The 19,649-nt window shown below is 44.1% G+C and overlaps 1 protein-coding gene across 2 annotated transcripts in view; it reads left to right on the top strand.

Annotated features, from left to right (window-relative positions):
* myo18ab (myosin XVIIIA b) overlaps positions 1-19,649 on the top strand; it is a 213,398-nt gene that overhangs the window by 120,316 nt on the left and 73,433 nt on the right. For both annotated transcript variants that reach the window (XM_083637540.1, XM_083637539.1), the window contains exons 16-21: positions 1,362-1,521; positions 3,573-3,759; positions 5,908-6,115; positions 7,268-7,377; positions 10,933-10,998; positions 16,940-17,068. In XM_083637540.1, coding sequence (XP_083493666.1) covers positions 1,362-1,521; positions 3,573-3,759; positions 5,908-6,115; positions 7,268-7,377; positions 10,933-10,998; positions 16,940-17,068 — 860 coding nt within the window. The remainder of the gene's footprint in view (positions 1-1,361; positions 1,522-3,572; positions 3,760-5,907; positions 6,116-7,267; positions 7,378-10,932; positions 10,999-16,939; positions 17,069-19,649) is intronic.

Genomic DNA, 19,649 nt, shown 5'->3' with positions numbered 1-19,649 from the left:
GAGAAGCTGTCCTGTTCACCTACTGGGGTCCAGGGAGGCCTCAGGAACAACACACAAATGTGTGCTGGTGTCACACTGCAGACAGCGTGGGACAAAAACAGGGTTGAACTCATACTAGGGCATTTCACGACTGCTCCATTTTAGTAGTCATCCACTACTGACAAAAAAAGTAGTCCACTAGTCGCAGGAGATGTATCATATTTTTCCCACCAAATAAATAGGATCAATTCTTGTCAAAAAGGTCTCAAATAGAACCAGTGAAGGGTTAACTGATCTAAGCAGAACCAGTGAAGGGTTAACTGATCTAAGCAGAACCAGTGAAGGGTTAACTGATCTAAGCAGAACCAACCTGAGGGTGCGAGATATGCAAATTAGCAGTGTCCTCGATTTGCTCTGAGATGCTTTTTACGAGTGAGCCGCGATCTGATTGGACTAAACCCTAGCAAGTTTGTCTGAGCTGGAGATGCTGTTTGACTGCGGTAACAACGCAACTGGTTTCATGCAGGGATAGCGGGAGTCTTTCCTCCTCTAAATAAATACGGTACTTCAAATTCAGTTTATTTAACATGACATGACATAACGTAGAAAATGATTGTTCAAACAGTCAACAGTATCGACTAGTGGTTTTAAAACCCCTAACTGATACCCAGGGCCCATATTGGCATTTTGATAAAAAATTAAAATAAATGTTCCAGCCAGTGGCAACTACCTCTGATATGATGGTTTTCTATCGGATACATTTTTTGATCATCAGATTCCCACTGAATCTCCTGGTTCGTGGTCTTTGAGAACCGTTCACATTTCGCTGCTACAGTAAACATTGTTGGTAAAAAAACGATTGAAAACTATTTTTGCAGGTATTTTGAGTGATCTGGTTACTTTAATCTCCGTAGTACATCATGGCCAATCATTATTTTCACAAAACAAAAGGGGAAGTATTTATTTTCATGATTTTGGTGGAATGCTACTGTATAAAATGGAATTTTGTGCAATGTTTAAAGCCATTTTTCTTACGTTTTACTTTTAGACACATAACATATAAATACTCAGAACTGTTGATGTTGTGAGAGCTATCTCAGTCATTCAAAAAGTTATATATAGGAGAGAGTTTCTAATTTATGGAAATATCAAAATGTTAAATTTTCACCATGGGTTTTGCAGGCCACCACGCATATGTTGTTGTTGTTGTTGTTGTTGTTGTTATTAATATTATCATTCTGGGGTTCAGTGGAGCGTTTTAGTGTCCCACGATGGTCTCAATGTTGTCCTGATAAGAAAGAAATGAAGGGAGAAACTATGACGACTTGTAATGTTTTGACCCATCCACCTCCCCAACACCTCCCTCCCCCTCCCCCGTCCAGGGCCCAGTCTGCTGCTGAAAGGAGAGAAGCCCCTCCTCTTCCTGTTAGGCCACAGCCATGGCACCGATTGGGTGGAGTACGACGCCCACGGCTGGCTGAGCCACGCCAAGCACAACCCGGCCGCGCAGAACGCTGCCACGCTGCTGCACGACTCCCAGAAGTACGAGCGTATGCTCCCTCCCACATACACACACGTCTGCTGGTTTACAGAGGAAGAGTACACGGGGCGTGACGATATGCTTACCCCGCGATTCGATACGCGATGTGGATTTCACGATTCGTTACAGCCACGATACGATGGAATAAATAAACGTTCAATGACGCCGCAGTCTGACTGCAGATTTCTGTTTATTTCTGAGCTACAGATTTTTCTAGCAATGCCATTGGCTTGTTAGAATGTAAACAGCAATTTAAAAATGCAGGCAATATTATTTGGATGCCTCACAATACATATTGTCACATTTTTGTATTGCGATATATTGCATTTTCCTATATTATCCCATTCCTACAATTTATTGAATTTAGTAAAGTAGCAGTGATAGAGATTTTATTCATTCATTCATTCATTCATTCATTCATTCATTTATTTATTTATTTATTTATTTATATTTTGTCTCCATGTTTGGTGCTAAGCATAATTTATTTATTCCAAACAAACTGGAACATGGACATTGGACATTATTTATATGAAAATATGCAGGTTAAAATCAAATAAAATACAGTATTATATCACTGTTCTCACGTCACATAAACTCGCTTCAAATCTCTGTCCCGTTGGATAACACTGAATACACTTGGTGGGATATTGCTTGAAATACTTTGTGTGATGATTGATTCATTCGTAGAATTGTTAAGTTACAGTGCAATTTAGATTTTTCCTCTCCAGCCAAATAAAATGTGATCCATCTCATTTTGAACCTCGCCAGTACAAAATCAGTGATTTGTTAGAAAAAGCAATGATGACGAGTACTTTAGGTATAAGACTAAACCAGTGTATTCTACCACAATTTTTTTTATTATTTTTTTACAACGAGTGGTAAATAGCAGTTAATCCTGAGCAAATGTAGACGTGTACAAAAGGATTTAGCAAAAGCGAAACGCACGCTTTGATGAGAGCAGCAGGCAACATGGTGAGCCAGACAGCGCAGGAAGCAGCTCACCAACATATGGGCCTGAAAAACAATACAATATGCCACTAATATATTCAGATTAGCTCCATGTACTTTATAATTGAAGTATCAATCACCGGCTGACGTGGCGATGAAGAAGAGCATGCGCGCACGCATGCTAATGGAAATGGAGATGTACCCGCTTCTCCCGCTCTTTGTCCTTTTTGTTCAACGATCAGGAAACTTGGCAGATATATCAAGGCATATATGTGGACCGTGTCATGAGAACCACAGACATTTTCTTGCAACCTCAGTACCGTTCAGAAAAGGCTTAAACACCTGTCATGGCCGCTTGCAGCTATACATCCATTTGCTAAGCTGCCTGACTTTTAATATCTTTGAAACAAAAAAGGAGATTTCAAAAATCTGAAAAGATCACTTGTAGAGCTTGGTCCACAGATGCTACATAGCGATGTTGGTGGAGATCGGTGAAGCGGGCTAGGAGGAGATGTCAAAAATGTGTTTTCCAAAACTTTCCAAATATCTCAAAAACTTTCCAGGTGGACCCCAAGGCTCCTTGAGGCAGATTTGTAGAGCAATGTTAGCTGAACACGTGGAAAAAAGTTGCTTGCAATTCAGACAGCATGGAAGTTATGGCCTTTCAATTTCTTTTTTTTTCTTTTCTTTTTTAAGTGGATCCTATCAAAAATTGCAAGCTAAGGGAATTGTCAGTACCGTACATGGAAAACATTTGGTGCTTTTGTCAGGAACGTACAGTACACATCATTTGCTAAGCCACCTGACTCACAGTCTTGTAGACATCCCAGTCTCAATAAACATATGCACCAATGCCTCCTCATGCTTGTTGTGTTGACAAATTTGACCAAATTGACAAAGACTACTGTACAACTAAAGTTATTTTCTGTCTATTTCTTTTATTATTATTATTTGTAGGTACACAATATCTTTTCAGTTGCATTTTTTTCTCTAAAGCCTATTTTTTATTTCAGTTTACTAAGATGTTTTTTTTTGTTCACACCTCGTTCTAGTTTAGTTTTAGTTGACTATAATTAATAACCGTGCTCCGTCCGTCTTACCACAGGAAGAACATCAGCAGTATGTTTGCGGGGCGGGCGGGCGGTCCCACGGTGCTGTCGGGCTCCATCGCCGGGCTGGAGGGCGGCTCCCAGCTCGCCCTGCGCCGGGCCACCAGCATGAGGAAGACCTTCACCACCGGCATGGCCGCCGTCAAGAAGAAGAGCCTCTGCATCCACATCAAGCTGCAAGTGGTGAGTGGAGGAGGAGGAGGAGGGTGACGGTGAGAGGAAGATGAAATCTGGTTGAGTTGCACCGGGCAAAAAAGGGCCAGAATCCAGAAATATTACGGTTGACGTCTCGGAGATTCTCCAGAGCAGGGGGGTGCCCAACGTTTTTTACACTTCAGATCTACTTTTAAATTTGTCAACAGCACAAGATCTACCTCCTGCATCCGTTTGGAGCGATGGTCGTGACGTGCACGTCCTATCCAAATCACTACGCCATACACTGCAATTGGACCCAGGAAAAGTAGCAGTATGTCAGGGCCTGCACCCATCATGTGCACATGAACGCGTAGTTAAAAGCAAGTATCTCCGTGAAGGATGTCAGGTGGTTTCCATGAGCCTTTTGACAGGCAGTAGCTTATGTGACAACAAAATAAACACGCGCGGACTGACTGGTTGAATGCAAGATACTGACACTACAAAGTTACACTCATTATCCAAAAATGATTTGGGGATCTACCGGTAAGCACCCTGAGATCTACCATCTACTGATCTACTGGTTGGGTACCACTGCTCTAGAGAATATGGACCATTTCTGATGCATATTCTGAGCGTTGTTGATATGCGCCATATCTGGTCAAATAATATGCATTCAATACATTGTGAGAACTTCTACTAGGATACCAGCTGTTATTTTTGTCAGGTATGTGTTCCAAATAGGACCTTATGTCATCATGTCTAGAAATATCCAAGCTCAATATTTTTTCCTAGAATACTGATTGAATTCATATATGACTTAAAGTCACATTGTTACTCTGGATTATCTAGGCCGGGAATTTGGACCATTTACAATGCATATTCAGAGTTTTGTTGGCATGTACAGTACCATATCTGATCAAATATGAATGAAAGATACCTGAAACTGTCTTATATTTTCTAAATCGAAGGGCCTTAAAAAGCATTACAATATCTTCCAGCAAATGGGCACATTATGTAGGTTAATACAGAACGGGGTTAATACAATATGACAAACATGATGGACTTATTGCGCCCTCACAATTCATTTGCTGGTGTTTTTCTTTTTCTAATATACTGCTCTTTATAGTTTCATGACTTTCATTCGCAATGTTCAATCAGGAATAGGCGAATTTGTTTCTTTATATTAGTTATTAAATTGGCCTTAAATTCAATTCCAGGTATTATGCAAATGTCTCAGGAGGTTAAAAAGGGATCGTTCGGTGCACTTTGATTCAATAAAACGGATCTTTTCCGTATTAACCGTGATTGTTCATTTTCAACTTTTGATTTCGCCTCAAAAAGGGGAAACATTATGTGCGGAAATTAATAAAAAAAATGATTTTCATTGTAAATGAAGAGCAAGTGAAGCAGGGAATTGGATTAGCTCCACCAAATGGTACAGTACCTCTTTCTCCCCCTGGACTCCAGACTGTTTAGTCAGAAGAGGCAGGAAAAAAAGTGCGTATTCACGGCTTTATCTTGGTTGGAAGAGGAGACGAGAGGAGCAGGTGGATCAACTCGTGTGGCTGCATCCGTTTGACAGATTTTTCAACATCTGCTTTGTCTCCAGTGCTGCAGTTAGAGGCAGAAGTTGGGAGAAAGCAACCAGGTTGCTGCTGCAGGCGAAACTTGCAGAGTTGGCAGAGTTTTTACCCCAATGTCTTATTTACACCAGACAAACCTAACCGGATGCACGTGAGATGTATGATCATTAGGACTATGTATCAGTACTTGATACCATCAAGGTATCGACCATAACAACCCAGTATCAACTAGTATCGAAATGTCTCCAGTCAAACAATACCTGCATTTGATCCTTTTCATACACACATCTAGGAAAAAAACAACTATTTGTATGGTTTTGCTCACAGCCAATCGATTTACGGAAATGTGACGTGTGATTGGCCCACTACCGGAGCAGCTACGACCCATACAGTCTGTGGTGGTGAAGTTCAGCGTGCCGAGACGTCACCAGAACATTCAAATTCACATGATGGGTATCGCATGTAGAAGAAGAAGAAGGGGGAAAAAAGCGTGAATTTGCAATAGCTGCGACCAGATATGCACATTTTTGTGGACCAACCGAGTGGGTTGGTAATGAATATTATTGTACGTTGTTGTGACGCCTGCCTGACCACAGTGTCCCTCTGTCTTTAGGATGCTCTGATCGACACGGTGCGTCGCTCCAGGGTTCACTTTGTCCACTGCCTGCTGCCCAAAGCGGAGGCGGTGTGTGGGGGAGGCGAGCCGCGCGTGGCCCATGGCGAGAGCCCCGACTCCGGCCTCATGACGCTGGACGTGGGCCTGCTGCGGGCCCAGCTCCGTGGATCCAAGCTCCTGGACGCGCTACGCATCTACAGGCAAGGTAACAAAGTCGTGTTGTTGTTTTTTTCTAAACTCAAAATACGCTGCCCCCCGGGGGAACGCGCTAGTCCCCGCTGCACGTCTCCCTCCGCAGAAAAACCAAAACAACCAGATGTCTTCCGTTTCATTCGTGTTATTTCAGGTAACTACAGTAATAAACAGATTGCTAAAAAGAAAAGATATTCATTTTCTGTAATTACCTCTAGCAGGTTGAACGTCTTTTCCCAGTCTGCCACCCCACATTCAAATAAGTTCATACGTTTCTGGATTGCAACTCTACTTCTGCTTAAGTAAGGATTCCTCGAAGGAAGGCAACTGTCAGTTAGGCTGAATGGCGATACACAATATACTGTATATTACTGTATTTTCTACAAATTGGGCTAAATGTTCAGTTTTAAGTCAAAGCCACACGTGAGATTTTTAAATTAAAAACACTGATCAAAAATAAAATGCAAAGACAGCGTTTCCTGAGATGAGAGTTTTGATAAATACTGTAATCATCAGTAATGTGGATATAATGACTATGTGTGTAAAGGCAAATAATAGAACAGCTAGAACAGTCTGCTAAGATCAGAAAATAACATCACTTTACTGTAATGCAGCCTTTAAAATCAGGAAAAGACAACACTAATGCCATATCACCATATTACCATATACAGAATCTTAAGACGATATCTAGTCTCATATCACGATATCGATATCATATCAATATATTGCCCAGCCCTAATGTAAATAACATGATTTTTTTTTTTTTGCTTGCCTAAGGCAGTTGAGTGCATAGGAGGGTTTAATGTGCATAGGTAGGGAATTTAAATGGGCTTCAGTAACCTTCTGTATGGTCCTTAGTATGCTTTTACCTTCAGCCCTTTATGCCGATGCAAAACCCTGTTCCCCCTGGTATCATCACCACCTCCACCTCTTTCAAAGCTTGAGAAAACCCTGTAAACTTGACAGGTGTTGTTGGTTCCACTAGTGCGTTTCCCACCTGTCAAACCTTCACACATTCGTCTCCTGGCCGTTTAGTCTTTGGAAGTGTTTTTCCACCTGCATTTCTCCTGAAAATACACCGTGATGGTTGACATGCTGTTAGAGATCCACAAACAGACAAAGCCCAGCTCAGCGCTCTCTGCTGTGTCTGCTCTGTTCTCCTCAGGCTACCCGGACCACATGGTGTTCTCCGAGTTCCGCCGGCGCTTTGACGTTCTGGCGCCGCACCTGACCAAGAAGCATGGCCGCCACTACATCGTCACTGACGAGAAGAGGGTGAGTGTTCGGAATGTTAGCGTACATTATGTTGAGAGATAGTAGGCTCCATGCTAACACTTTAGCGTACACTATGTTGAGTGATAGTAGCTCCATGCTAACACTTTAGCATACACTGTGTTGAGTGATAGTAGGCTCCATGCTAACACTTTAGCATACACTATGTTGAGTGATAGTAGGCTCCATGCTGACACTTTAGCATACACTATGTTGAGTGATAGTAGGCTCCATGCTAACACTTTAGCATACACTATGTTGAGTGTTAGTAGGCTCCATGCTAACACTTTAGCATACACTATGTTGAGTGTTAGTAGGCTCCATGCTAACACTTCAGCATACACTATGTTGAGTGATAGTAGGCTCCATGCTAACACTTTAGCGTACACTATGTTGAGTGATTTTAGGCTCCATGCTAACACTTTAGCATACACTATGTTGAGTGTTAGTAGGCTCCATGCTAACACTTTAGCATACACTATGTTGAGTGTTAGTAGGCTCCATGCTAACACTTTAGCGTACACTATGTTGAGTGATAGTAGGCTCCATGCTAACACTTTAGCGTACACTATGTTGAGTGATAGTAGGCTCCATGCTAACACTTTAGCATACACTATGTTGAGTGATAGTAGGCTCCATGCTAACACTTTAGCATACACTATGTTGAGTGATAGTAGGCTCCATGCTAACACTTTAGCATACATATCTATGTTGAGTGATAGTAGGCTCCATGCTAACACTTTAGCATACATTACGTTGAGTGATAGTAGGCTCCATGCTAACACTTTAGCATATCTATGTTGAGTGATAGTAGGCTCCATGCTAACACTTTAGCATACACTACATTACTAGTGAAACTTTTGGATACACTTTCTCATTTAAGTGAATGGGAAGGTGTGTTCAAACTTTTCTCCCTCTACATTGTAACCTTACTGCATACACACAATCCCTCTGTTCCTGTTCTCCCTTTCTCTCTCTCTCTCTCTCTCTCTCTCTCCTGTCCTCTCCTCTCTCCTTTATCTCTCCTCTCTCTCCTCTCTCCTGTCCTCTCTCTCCCCTCTCTGTCCTCCCTCTCTCATCCCTCTCTCCTCTCGCTCCCCTCTCTGTCCTCCCTCTCTGTCCTCCCTCTCTCTCCTCTCTCATCCCTCTCTCCTCTCTCTCCCCTCTGTCCTCCCTCTCTCTCCTCCTCTCTCATCCCTCCTCTCTCTCTCTCCTCTCTGTTCTCCCTCTCTCTCCTCCTCTCTCTCTCCTCTCTCCCCTGTCCTTTTCCTGCTCCAAGAGGCGCTCTTGTGTGTAATTAATTATGATTGCTCAGGCTGGCAGCATACGGCTAGTGTACTGATTAATTACCGGCAGTGGGAAGAGCTCTCTCTCTTTTTCCTTTTCTCTCTCTCCCCACCACCCTCCCGCCCCCCACCCACCCAGAAACCCACCCACCCCCCCACCCCATTCCCTTGTCTCTTTTCACAGTTTTTCCCCGTGTCTCGTTATCTTTCAAGTCCTTTTGTATAGGAGACTGAACAGTTTAGGAACATCCCTCAGCATATGATTAATGTCTTCCCCACGTTGCGTCCGGGCGTTATATAGCGGCGCGCGCAGAGCCGTGATTAGCCTTCGTGAATGTGAGGGGGCGGGGCGGGGGGAGGGGAGGCGTGTCTACATGAAGAGGTTTGATAACCTATGTGCTGAGCGCCTATAAGTGTGGAGAAAACGGGAGAAAGGGAAAAGGTACACAGCGCTTCACACTGTACAAGCCGGGATATTTATGAACGCAAAAGACTCGTCCGGCGGTCCGTTTTTAAATGAATAGGCGCTGTCGGCGCAGGAGATTTAGCCGGATCAATTAAGTAGATCAATGGACGCTCCGCTCGCCCCCCCCCCCCCACCCACACCAAAACACAGCCCGCCTCACAGAGCTCCTCGGAGATGAGCTCCGAGAGGATAGCCCACTCAGAGAGAACTAATGTGGCGCCGTTCTCCGGGGAGTCGGCAGCAGCAGGAAGGGGGAAGAAAGCACGGAAGAGGGATGAAAGGAAGCGGATTGAGATATAGAGACGGGTGCAGCATAATTGGGGGGAAAGAATACGAGTGAATTGGTTTTCAGCGAACGAGTGCAGAGCCGCAGAAAGAGGAGATTTATTTGCGGAGGCGGGCTGAGAAAGTGCCCCCTCTTCTTTTTTGCCAAACTAAAAGCTGTGCCTTTCCGTCGCTGACAGCGCCAGGGGGCGTAGCTATGAGTGGACCTGACCCAACGTCGACTACTTTACATCCCTGTAACGTTATACTAACAAACATGTTCCACGTGTTGATCATCCTAATATGCGTGATCAAAAAGTGCGTTATAACAGGACTGACTTGGTGCTGTCTGCTGCCCATCCACAGGATGCACTCTGGGTGTACATTAACGTTACGTGGTGTCATTTCCCATGTGCAGAGGTTAGCGTTACAGAGCAGCACATTGTTCGGTCTCGGTCTAAAATACTCCCACACTTTAGATCATTTTTGTGTTATGTACCCCTTGAGCTGTTTTACCATGCCGATAGTAGCCTACCCCCTCACTCATGTGTGGCCATAGTTCTCCTCAAGTTGTTATATTAAACTTTTAGTAGGCCTCTCTACCACATCTCATTAAATGAAAATAATTTGAATGATTCCTCTTTAATAGCCTAGAATTTTGACAGTTTTCAATTGGAAAAAGTTGCCAGTTTTTAGCATTTTGGAAATACATTGCAATCTTTCCAACTACCCCCTGCAAGCTGCTCAAGTACCCCTAGGGGTACACGTACCCCTGGTTGGGAATCACTGCTTTAGATGATCGTGGACGATGTTTTGTAGCTTGTCGTGTCGCTTGTGAATAATTTTGTGATAGACGCGCGCAGCCATCTTCACCTATACGTTAGCGTCTGCTAGCAACACTGCAACAAAAATGCGACTTCCGGTCGTATTTTCCCAAATTACTGTAAAAACCAGTGACGACACTGGTATCATATGAAACTAGAATAGAATAGCATAATGCATCCATGGGTACCAAGCATGTCATGCTAGCTTGTTGGCAAGGAGTTAAATAACGCTCCAAAGTGTAGGATGTGTTTGCATCTATTGGTATTGGTATCATTTTAAGGGTACTGGTACTGGTAATCTTTTAAACGATACCCAGCCCTACAGTAATGAATATTGTACGTTGTTGTTGTTGTTGTTGTTGTTGTTGTTGTGATGCCTGCATCAGTTGAACACTAGTGAAAAAACACTAGTGAAAAACCTGTCTCCACTTTGTCTTGTAAAGGTTGAGTTGACACGATGGCTGAAAGTCCCTTGAGGCGGGAGGGGGGAGGGGCTGTGTGTTTGTATGAGTTAGCTGAGGTTAGGGGGAAGTGCCTTTGTTGCCATGGCACCATGCCAGCATGCTTTGGGTGCCCGGGTCATGTGATCAGACGGAGGCAAGCTGGAGTCAGTGGAACAGGTCATGTGATCAGATGGGAGGTAAGGTGCAGTCAGTGGCTGTGGAACAGGCTGGCTTGTTTTTGTTGATCTGACTGTTTGCTCTGTCTGTGTTTACAGGCGGTAGAGGAGCTGCTGGAGTCCTTGGAGCTGGAGAAGAGCAGCTACCACATGGGGCTGAGCAGGGTGAGTGGAGACGCACGCACACACACACACACACACGCACGCACGCATACACACACGCACACGCACACACGCACGCACACACACACACACACACACACACATACACACTCAGACACACACACACATACACACACGCACACACACACACACACACACATACACACACGCACACACACGCACACGCACACACAGACACGCACGCACGCACGCACACACACACACACACACACACACACACACACACACACACACACACTCATATACTGTTTTACTATACTTGTAAGGATCCCTAATTCTATTCTTAACCATGAATCCAAGTCCTGATCTAAATTTACTCCAAATATTTACCCTAATCTAAACCTAATTCTAATCATATCTTTAAATCCTAATGCTAATCTACGATACAGTACAGTACGATATGATAATCTAGCCCCTTAATGTTGTGTTCACACCAAAAGCGAAAATCGTGTTACTCGCTCGAATTGGACTGTATAAATGATTCGCCAAAGAGCGAATGAGGTGAATTTCATTCTTCCCGCAAAATTTCGCTTTATTCGCCCCATTTGCACCGCCTGCGGTCTGCTTGCGCGTTTACATTGACTTTGTAATGTAATCTTGCAGTGCGAATTTATGAAAAACGCATGAATTGTATTACTTTCCCCAGTAACAAGTAGTGTAAAGGATTACAGTTTCCAAAACAGCTATAATTTTACAGTTACTAATCCAAGTGACGTAGGTAACCACATAAGAACATGAGCGAGATCGCAGTGAATTATCCCTAGTGTTGTGAAATCAGTGAATGCATAATAATCATGAAACCGTGATTTTTCATGCATCCCTACTCACAAGGACACACAAAGGACACACACACACACACACACACATTTTCAGTTCTGTATATACACACACACACACACACATACAGTATATACACACATACACACACGGCCACAAAAACCTCTTTCACTGTTTGAAACGACTGTTTACTGCATCTTCAGGCCAACAGAAAGCAGATCAGAGACATGAAAGGTTTTGAAGTTGTTCAGGGTAAATGTTTACCCACTCTTACCTCCTTTTCCAGCATATGAAAACTGAAGAGAAACACTTATTAAATGAGACTTTAGCTGTGCCTCTCTCTGTGTGGCCGGCCCTTTCCCAAACCACGCCGCACTCCGCGGCCGCGTGTTTTGCGTCGCCATCAAGTCGATTCCAGGCTAGTGGTCCCTGCTTCTTTACCACCCAGTGACACTCTCCCAGCTAAACAGATCATTAGAAAGCGTCTCCCGTTCTCCTCGCCTACTTCTCCAGCAGACAGTGCGGCGGGGACGTGGATCTAAGTGTTGTTTTGTTTGTACGCAGTGACGACTCTCTCCAGTCTCACCTTCAATTGTCCTAGCGGTTTTAATGGGGGGGGGCGGGGCTGCTTTATTTGCGGCGCTGTGTGCCGGTGACCCCCCGCTGAGCGGCGGCCACATGCAGCCTGGGCTCAAAGCGTTTCAGATGGAAGTCGGTGAATCACGAGCAGAACCTACGTGCTGATGCTTTTCTTAATTAGCTTCTCTCAAAGTCTTTGGAGTGGAGAACAGGGAGCGCCTTGAGCCCTCAATTAGAAATGTTTCTCGCCGGAGATTTGCGGTGGGGGTTTAACCCGTCCCCTCCAGGAATTCCCCAAGCTCAGATCAAAAGTAACAATTCCAAGTTCGTGTGTCCTGTTAGTGTGCATATGACTAATATCACTGATACCACCTGCTACACACCGTTTACGTTGGCAGACGAGACGACACCGAGGGATCCAGCCGACCCATGTGACCAGGCAGGCATATTCACCTTTTATGCAGCACCCTTCCCCCCCCCCCACCCCCCGTTGTATCGCGACTTCCTGTTCAAAACGCCGGCTGTTTTACCTGCTCAAACTAGTCTGACTCACCTGGTCAAACCTAATTTGACTCACATTATTATAAGTCAGACTAGGTTCATGAGTCACAGGAAGTGTAAATACGATCGGAACTTCCGATTGTATTTACACTTCCTGTTAGTCTCTCAAGCCTTTTGCATAAGGTGAATAGTGCCACAAACCCACACACCGTGCGTTATTTATCACCTCATGGCTTTAGTGGCCATTCTCTATCCAGAGACTTTTTTTTTTTTTTTTTTTTTCTTCTTTTTTTGCCATTTTAAACATAACATAACGGCAGAGAAAAAAGAAAAAGCACTACAGGACAAGACAATAAGAACTAAAAATATAAAATAAAAATAATTGGGATGGGGGGGGGGTCAGCCTGAGCCCGCCTTAGCATACAATGGTATTTGTACAACAAAGATGCAGCAGACATTAGACATGGGTTTCATTACCGGCAAAAGGCAATATAAAGAAAGAAGGTACAGAGCAAAACAAAAACAAAAACCCCTACGTACTCAGGTTAGGAACTTGCGAACAGTATCCCAATGGTCCTCCTCTAGACCCTTATCAAAGTCCTTTAACAGACAGGCTGCACGCTCCATGTTTAATAAGTCCAGGTATTCCTCCAACCATGAGTCCCTGGAGAAGCAGGTTGGTTTGCGTTCCTTCCAATTTAAAATAATTAGTCTCTTAGTGGTTAAACAGGCCAGTGTCCAGAGCCGGTCAACAGTGACGTTGTTATTGCCTGTTTTTAGGCCCAACAGACATACTACAGTATAGAACATACAGAGAAAGGAAAATTAAGAAACTTCAACATTAGCGCTATTACATCTGACCACAATGTTTTTACAGCTGTCTATCCAGAGACATAGATTTTGGAGGGATTTCTGCGGTGAAGTTGACCGCTGTCACAGCTGGTATCAGCAGCTTTTAGTACTCAGCGCATCTCATTTGCTCAGACAACTCTTTTGATTGGGCTAGGGATGTAACGATAACCGGTTTTAATGATAACCGCGATAAAATTCCTTGCGATAAACGTACCGTTTAAAATTTTCATTATCATTAAAACCGTGGTACCGTGATTACCGTGATTACAGTGCTTTGAAAAACATGGTAAATACTGTCCCATCATCAACCAAAGTTGGCAACAGTCTCCCAGATGCAAACGTGCAGCCTTGGAGAAATGATTTCAGTGAGTGTATCAATCCTTTTTGGGTCTGAGTTTTCAATATAAAACAAATACCGTGATAGCAGCCCCCACCCCCTGGTCTCCAGGACATATATGTCCAGTCTGCTACTCGGCAGGCCAACAACATCTTAGATGACCCCTCGCATGTACTGCACTCCCAGTTTGAGCTCTTACAGTCAGGAAGGAGGTACAGGGTCCCTTTGTGCAAACACAATCGTTATAAAAACTCGTTTGTCCCTCAATCAATTAACCTTATTAATGAGCAGCTAAGAGAGGACAGACGGACCTGAGGACCATGTAGCCTACTACAGATACTTTTTGTACTTGCGACCTGTGTGTGTGTGTGTGTGTGTGAGAGAGAGAGCGTGCGCAACTGTGCATGTGTGTGTGTGGGTGAGTGGCACATCCAGGGTGGGAATGTGGGTGGATGCTAAATGTGTGTGGGGATGATGTCACATGTCATGTCATGATAACTGTCATGATAAATTTTATGTTATAGTAGATGTGTTGATGCCCATGGTGATGGGCTGGTGTTTCTGTTTGTATCACTGCTACTGTTATCTGTATGCTGCAGCTTGAGCTTGTCGTCCACAACAAGTTTCTCCTAAGGGAGACCAAATAAAATAATCAATCAATCAATCAATAATACGATAACCGTGATAATTTTGGTCACGATACTCATGTGAAATTTTCATACCGTTACATCTCTAGATTGGGCATTGCATTGCTCAAACAAGCAAGAGGCCGCCGCCTCTTTGCATTGATTTTGGGAGAACACGTTCTGCTCGGGTCCGGATCAATGGCCCGTTTGATCCCGGTGGCGGGTTCCGCCGGCTACGCCTCATTACTATAAAGAATCATTTTCAGCTTCTGAATCTCAGCCGGTGGATACGCAGCAGTCCCCTGTTCCCACGGCCATCGAGCTTTAACAGTTCATCTGAGTTTCGGTGAGACAGAGTTTCAATAATGCTCCTCCCCCGGTTCCCAGCTGCAAGATGTTTGGTATTCAGAAAGCCCTGCTTCCTCCTCCCATCGCTCCTCCTCCTCCTCCGCCCACCTCTACACTCATTGGCACCGCAGAGGGGCACCAGCGTCATCTGGTACCCCGACGGCATTGCTCTCTGGTTGCATCACGGCGGGGTCACGGCGGGGTCATGGTCGTTGGATAGTAAAGTAAAGCTATAGGAAATCTGTTCTCATCCCCCTGCTCGTTGCATTCTGTGATCTTCAGTGCAGAGATGAGGGGAGTAGTCATTCACTCTTTCCGCGCCAGATTTTTTTTTTTTTGTTTGTTGTTGTCGCCGGACTCCCGCCAGTGTTTTTGATCATTTTAATTATTCAAGACCCCCCGGAATATTTTGTTCTATGAATATGTAAACGGTGACTATATCAAAAGAAGGAACAGAGCCTTTATTTTTTTTACACACATTTCTTTTACACATTTTATTCGAGCTTCGTTCGTTCGTGTTTTATCAACACTTGAAAAATGTTTTCCTCAAGAAAATAACATTTCTGACAAAAAGAAGCAGAGAAAATAATGGCATTTTTTGGAAAAAACTGTCATTTTCGAGGATCCTGAACCAAATCCAGTGTCTCTGAGGGCAGATAGTTGTCACTAGAAAGAAAATGTGTTGCACTTCACCTCGATCACGTGACGTTTTATTTGTCACATGCACAATCAAACTGCTAACTTTGCATTGTAGCAGCTCCCCTTGGATCTACAGTTAGGCTTTATTGGATTTCTGCACCTATGCATGTTTTATCGTGTGCTATGTGTGGGCTATTCCCCAAACCTCCAACCTTCTCACTAGTTGAGGATGAGAGCTTTTCGAGAAGCCCTTTAGATCAGTGGTGAGTGTTTGTAGTCTGATGCGCTCGCAGCACAACACCGCTCTTGTCTCTGCCACTTCACCATATTTGAACAACCACGCTCTTTGTGGCCGAGCTGTTGGTCAAGTGTGGAAAATCAAGGAGAAATTAGGTCTAAAAGGAAAGAACGGAGGACGTTTGAATAGAAAAGCCATTAAAAAATGAGCCGATTTGTCTTGGCCACGCGTGTTGGCACACGGGACTTTTCATTTGGATGTTGGCAAGTGAAGCCTTACTCTGTAGCTAATGCCAATAGCATGCTAATGTAATTAAGGCTATGTTCAGAGGGTTTGAGCACTCGCTCCTCAATCTCCCAAGTACATTAGAGAATTTAAATACCGTAATAGATTATCACACCATTCATATAGTATTCAAATGCTGAACAATTAGAAGACGAGGGGTACGCACCTGTTGTTGTTGTTGTTGTTGTTGTTGTTGTTTTATAATGGCTGAAACTCAGCAGTAGGAAATGTACAGGTGCAATAGCTGGAAAAGAAGGTACTTTTCAATCTGTGGTGACTTTTTAGAGTTGTAAAAAATGACGTAATTCAGATTCACAAAATGCACAAAACAGGCCACATAGGATTATTTGGCTGTCAAGTATAGTCAGTGGTAACCTGACAGTGCCAGATGGTTTGTTTTCATATAACCGTCTGGGAACGGGCCGCTCGGGGGAACCCTTTAAAAAAATACTTGGCAGGTGATTGGATGAACCATCTGTCTATCGCGTCTATCATGGGCTTGCTTTTCGCTGTTGTGAGTGACATCTAAATCCCGCCCCATAGCCTGCCTCTGGACGCTGATTGGTGCGGCGAACCACTGGTGGTGGTTTCAAACCAATAGATTGGAGCGTGGGGCAAGATGGATTTGCCATGTGATCTGATCTGGTGTGAATCCCACCACACACCAAGTCTCACAATTTAGTCTGCATGCCCTGGTCTTAACCCTCCCTCCCTCCCCCCCTCCCCCCTCTGTCCATACAGGTGTTCTTCAGAGCGGGGACTCTGCCCAGGCTGGAGGAGCAGCGCGACGTCCAGACCAGGCGAAACATCACTCTGTTCCAGGCCGCCTGCCGGGGCTACCTGGCCAGACAGGCCTTCAAGAAGAGGAAGGTAAGACCAAGGCATAGCAGGTACCAACGCATTTAGGTGACACCACCAAACTGTGTGGCCTGTCAGCAGACAGAAGAACAGAAGAAGAGCTCATTTCCTGTGGTGGAAGTGCAGCCCTAATGGCTGATTGGCCGTGTGGTGTTGCATGAAAATGTCTGCCTCTCCTAATGTGAAAGAAGTTGGTGATGCAGCATGGAATAAATGATTACGTTTTGGTGAAAATCCACGTGGAACTGCCATGTCTTGACAATTGATGTAACGATATGAAATCTCACACTACGGTATGATACAGTATCTGCCAAAAATATCAGGGATTTCACGGTATTAAGTATTTTGCTTTGAAGAAAAATATTGCTTTATTTATTTATTTTTAATATTTTATTTTGCAATTAAAAAAATTCAGAACACACAAAAATGAACAAAGTCAGATACAGGAAAAGAAAGAAAAAAACATACATACACTCCAAAATTACAATGCAGTGCCACCAGTTACATACAGAGCTTGTGTGCTTGTAAAATATATATATATATATATATGCGTGGGATCCCACACAAGGGAGAGAGACCAGCCGGGCGAATCACCCGTGGCCCCGAACCTCATCAAGGTAGGCCAGAAACGGCTCCCAAATAGTCAGAAATCTCCCAGGAAAGATATTGCTTTATTGAAGTGAAACTGCAACTACAGTAATATGAAAACGGGTCCTCCATTATGAACTTATTTGTGGTTGCTTGATATCGCGGTATCGTTACATCCCTGCGCTCCACTTAAAGTAGGGCCACATGATTTCTGCAAAACTGAGAAAACGGACAGAACCAAGCAATTTGGTAATAAAATGGAATCAACAGTAAAACATTGACTATTGCAGAATGATTTCATATACTGTAGGCCTAGAGAAATAATTCTGTTTTGGGTTCGGGTGTTTGGAGAGGCGGGTCGGGCTTGCATGGGATCCTTACGTCACCTCAACTTGGTTTTCACTTTGAGAAACTTGTCAAAGAGGCTGTCTGAGAGAGAGAGCCAAGTCATAATAAAAAGAAATCTATGCTAACACCCTAAATTAAAATTAAAATGGAATTTGGAGGGGGGGGGGAAATTAAACCGAATTTTGGAAAATAAAAAAGATATTTCATACGGCCCTAACTGAGTGCTATCTAGTTGTAGCCTTGCTTCTCCTGAGGCTGCAGCACTAAATGTGTTTTTAATGGATTCTTGTCAAAGCACAGGTTGTAAACACGAGGACTGTACGTGTTTCATCGTTGTTACAAAGTCCTACGTTGAAATCTTGGGAAAAGGTAAAGGGGGACATGAGTAGAAGTATTTCCACTGAGGTCAGAGGAACTGATTACATTTTGACTGCTTCCTCATGCCTGCTGGAGAGTGATGGTCATTGGGCGAGTACCTGTCTACCTCCCAGCCTAGCGCTTCAGCAGCACACTAAATCAAAGCATTATGGGAGCATGGCCCTCTGTGGTCGGCCATCAATCTGTCAAGAACCAAACAGACCTGGATGGACGGGCGGACAGACAGACAGACAGCCTTCAGTTTGCTGCTCCTCTCCGCTGGGATCCCTCCAGCGCCTCCTCTATCGATCTCCTGCTGTGAGATACCACCATGCCCCCCCTGTTCCCCTCCTCTCACTCCTTTTTATTTATTTAGGGTTGTTCCCTCTCTCTCTCTCTCTCTCTCTCTCTCTCTCTTTCTCTTCTTCGCTCTGTAGCCTCCAAAGAAATCAGCAGTGACCACCACCTCTCTTCTTTCTCCAGTCGGCCTCCAGTCTGAACATTTCTCTTGCTTTGTGGCACAAGTGTGTGTGTAACCCAATGGCCTGAATAAATGTCCACCATTGTACGTTTACGCAATCCACGGATACGAACACTCTCAACGTCAATTTGAAACAAAACGGCGGTTAATTTCAAACCCTCGCCGCCTTTCCAACTTTAAACGCAAATAAAGCGGCTTTAACAACTTTAGCTATGTTGAGGCAAGTAAAACAATTTGGTTCGGATGTCGGTTGGAAAAGTTAGGATTATGGTTTGCGTCAAGCTTAAAGCAAGCAAGTTTCGTTTCACTTCCGCGTCTTTCCCCCCCCCCCCCCGAGAGAGAGACTATAAACAACGAGAGAGCACTCGCCGATACACTCGGCTTTGGTCTCAGCTGCTGTTATAGGTAAGATGTGAGGCATCACTATTCAATTTAGAGTGTTTCAAGCGAAAATGTTGCTCGTAGTTGCTTTAAATAACAAAAACGTTAAATGTGACTCACGATCGAAAATGTAGAACTTAGGAAACGCTGCCTGTGACTGGGGATCGAACACGGCTCATCGGTGTGAAAGGCAAATGTTTACCCCCCTCCATCCCCCCCTGACCACAGCGCCCTTACTGGCCACTTACTGCTATTGCAATAACAGACTCTATGACATGTATAACGTTAATATTAGGGATGCACGATATATCGGCAATCATATCGGTATCGGCAGATGTTAGTCATTTTTTAACATATCGGCATCGGTCCGATGTTGCAATGTTAATATCGGTTATTGGTATCAGCCAAAATGTTCCCATTGCGAGGAAACGTTTTTCA

Source organism: Poromitra crassiceps, assembly GCF_964638095.1.
Source record: "Poromitra crassiceps genome assembly, chromosome: 5".
Classification (NCBI taxonomy): domain Eukaryota; kingdom Metazoa; phylum Chordata; class Actinopteri; order Beryciformes; family Melamphaidae; genus Poromitra; species Poromitra crassiceps.
Note: the sequence above shows the minus strand (reverse complement) of the source record. Positions and strands in the feature narration are given on the sequence as shown.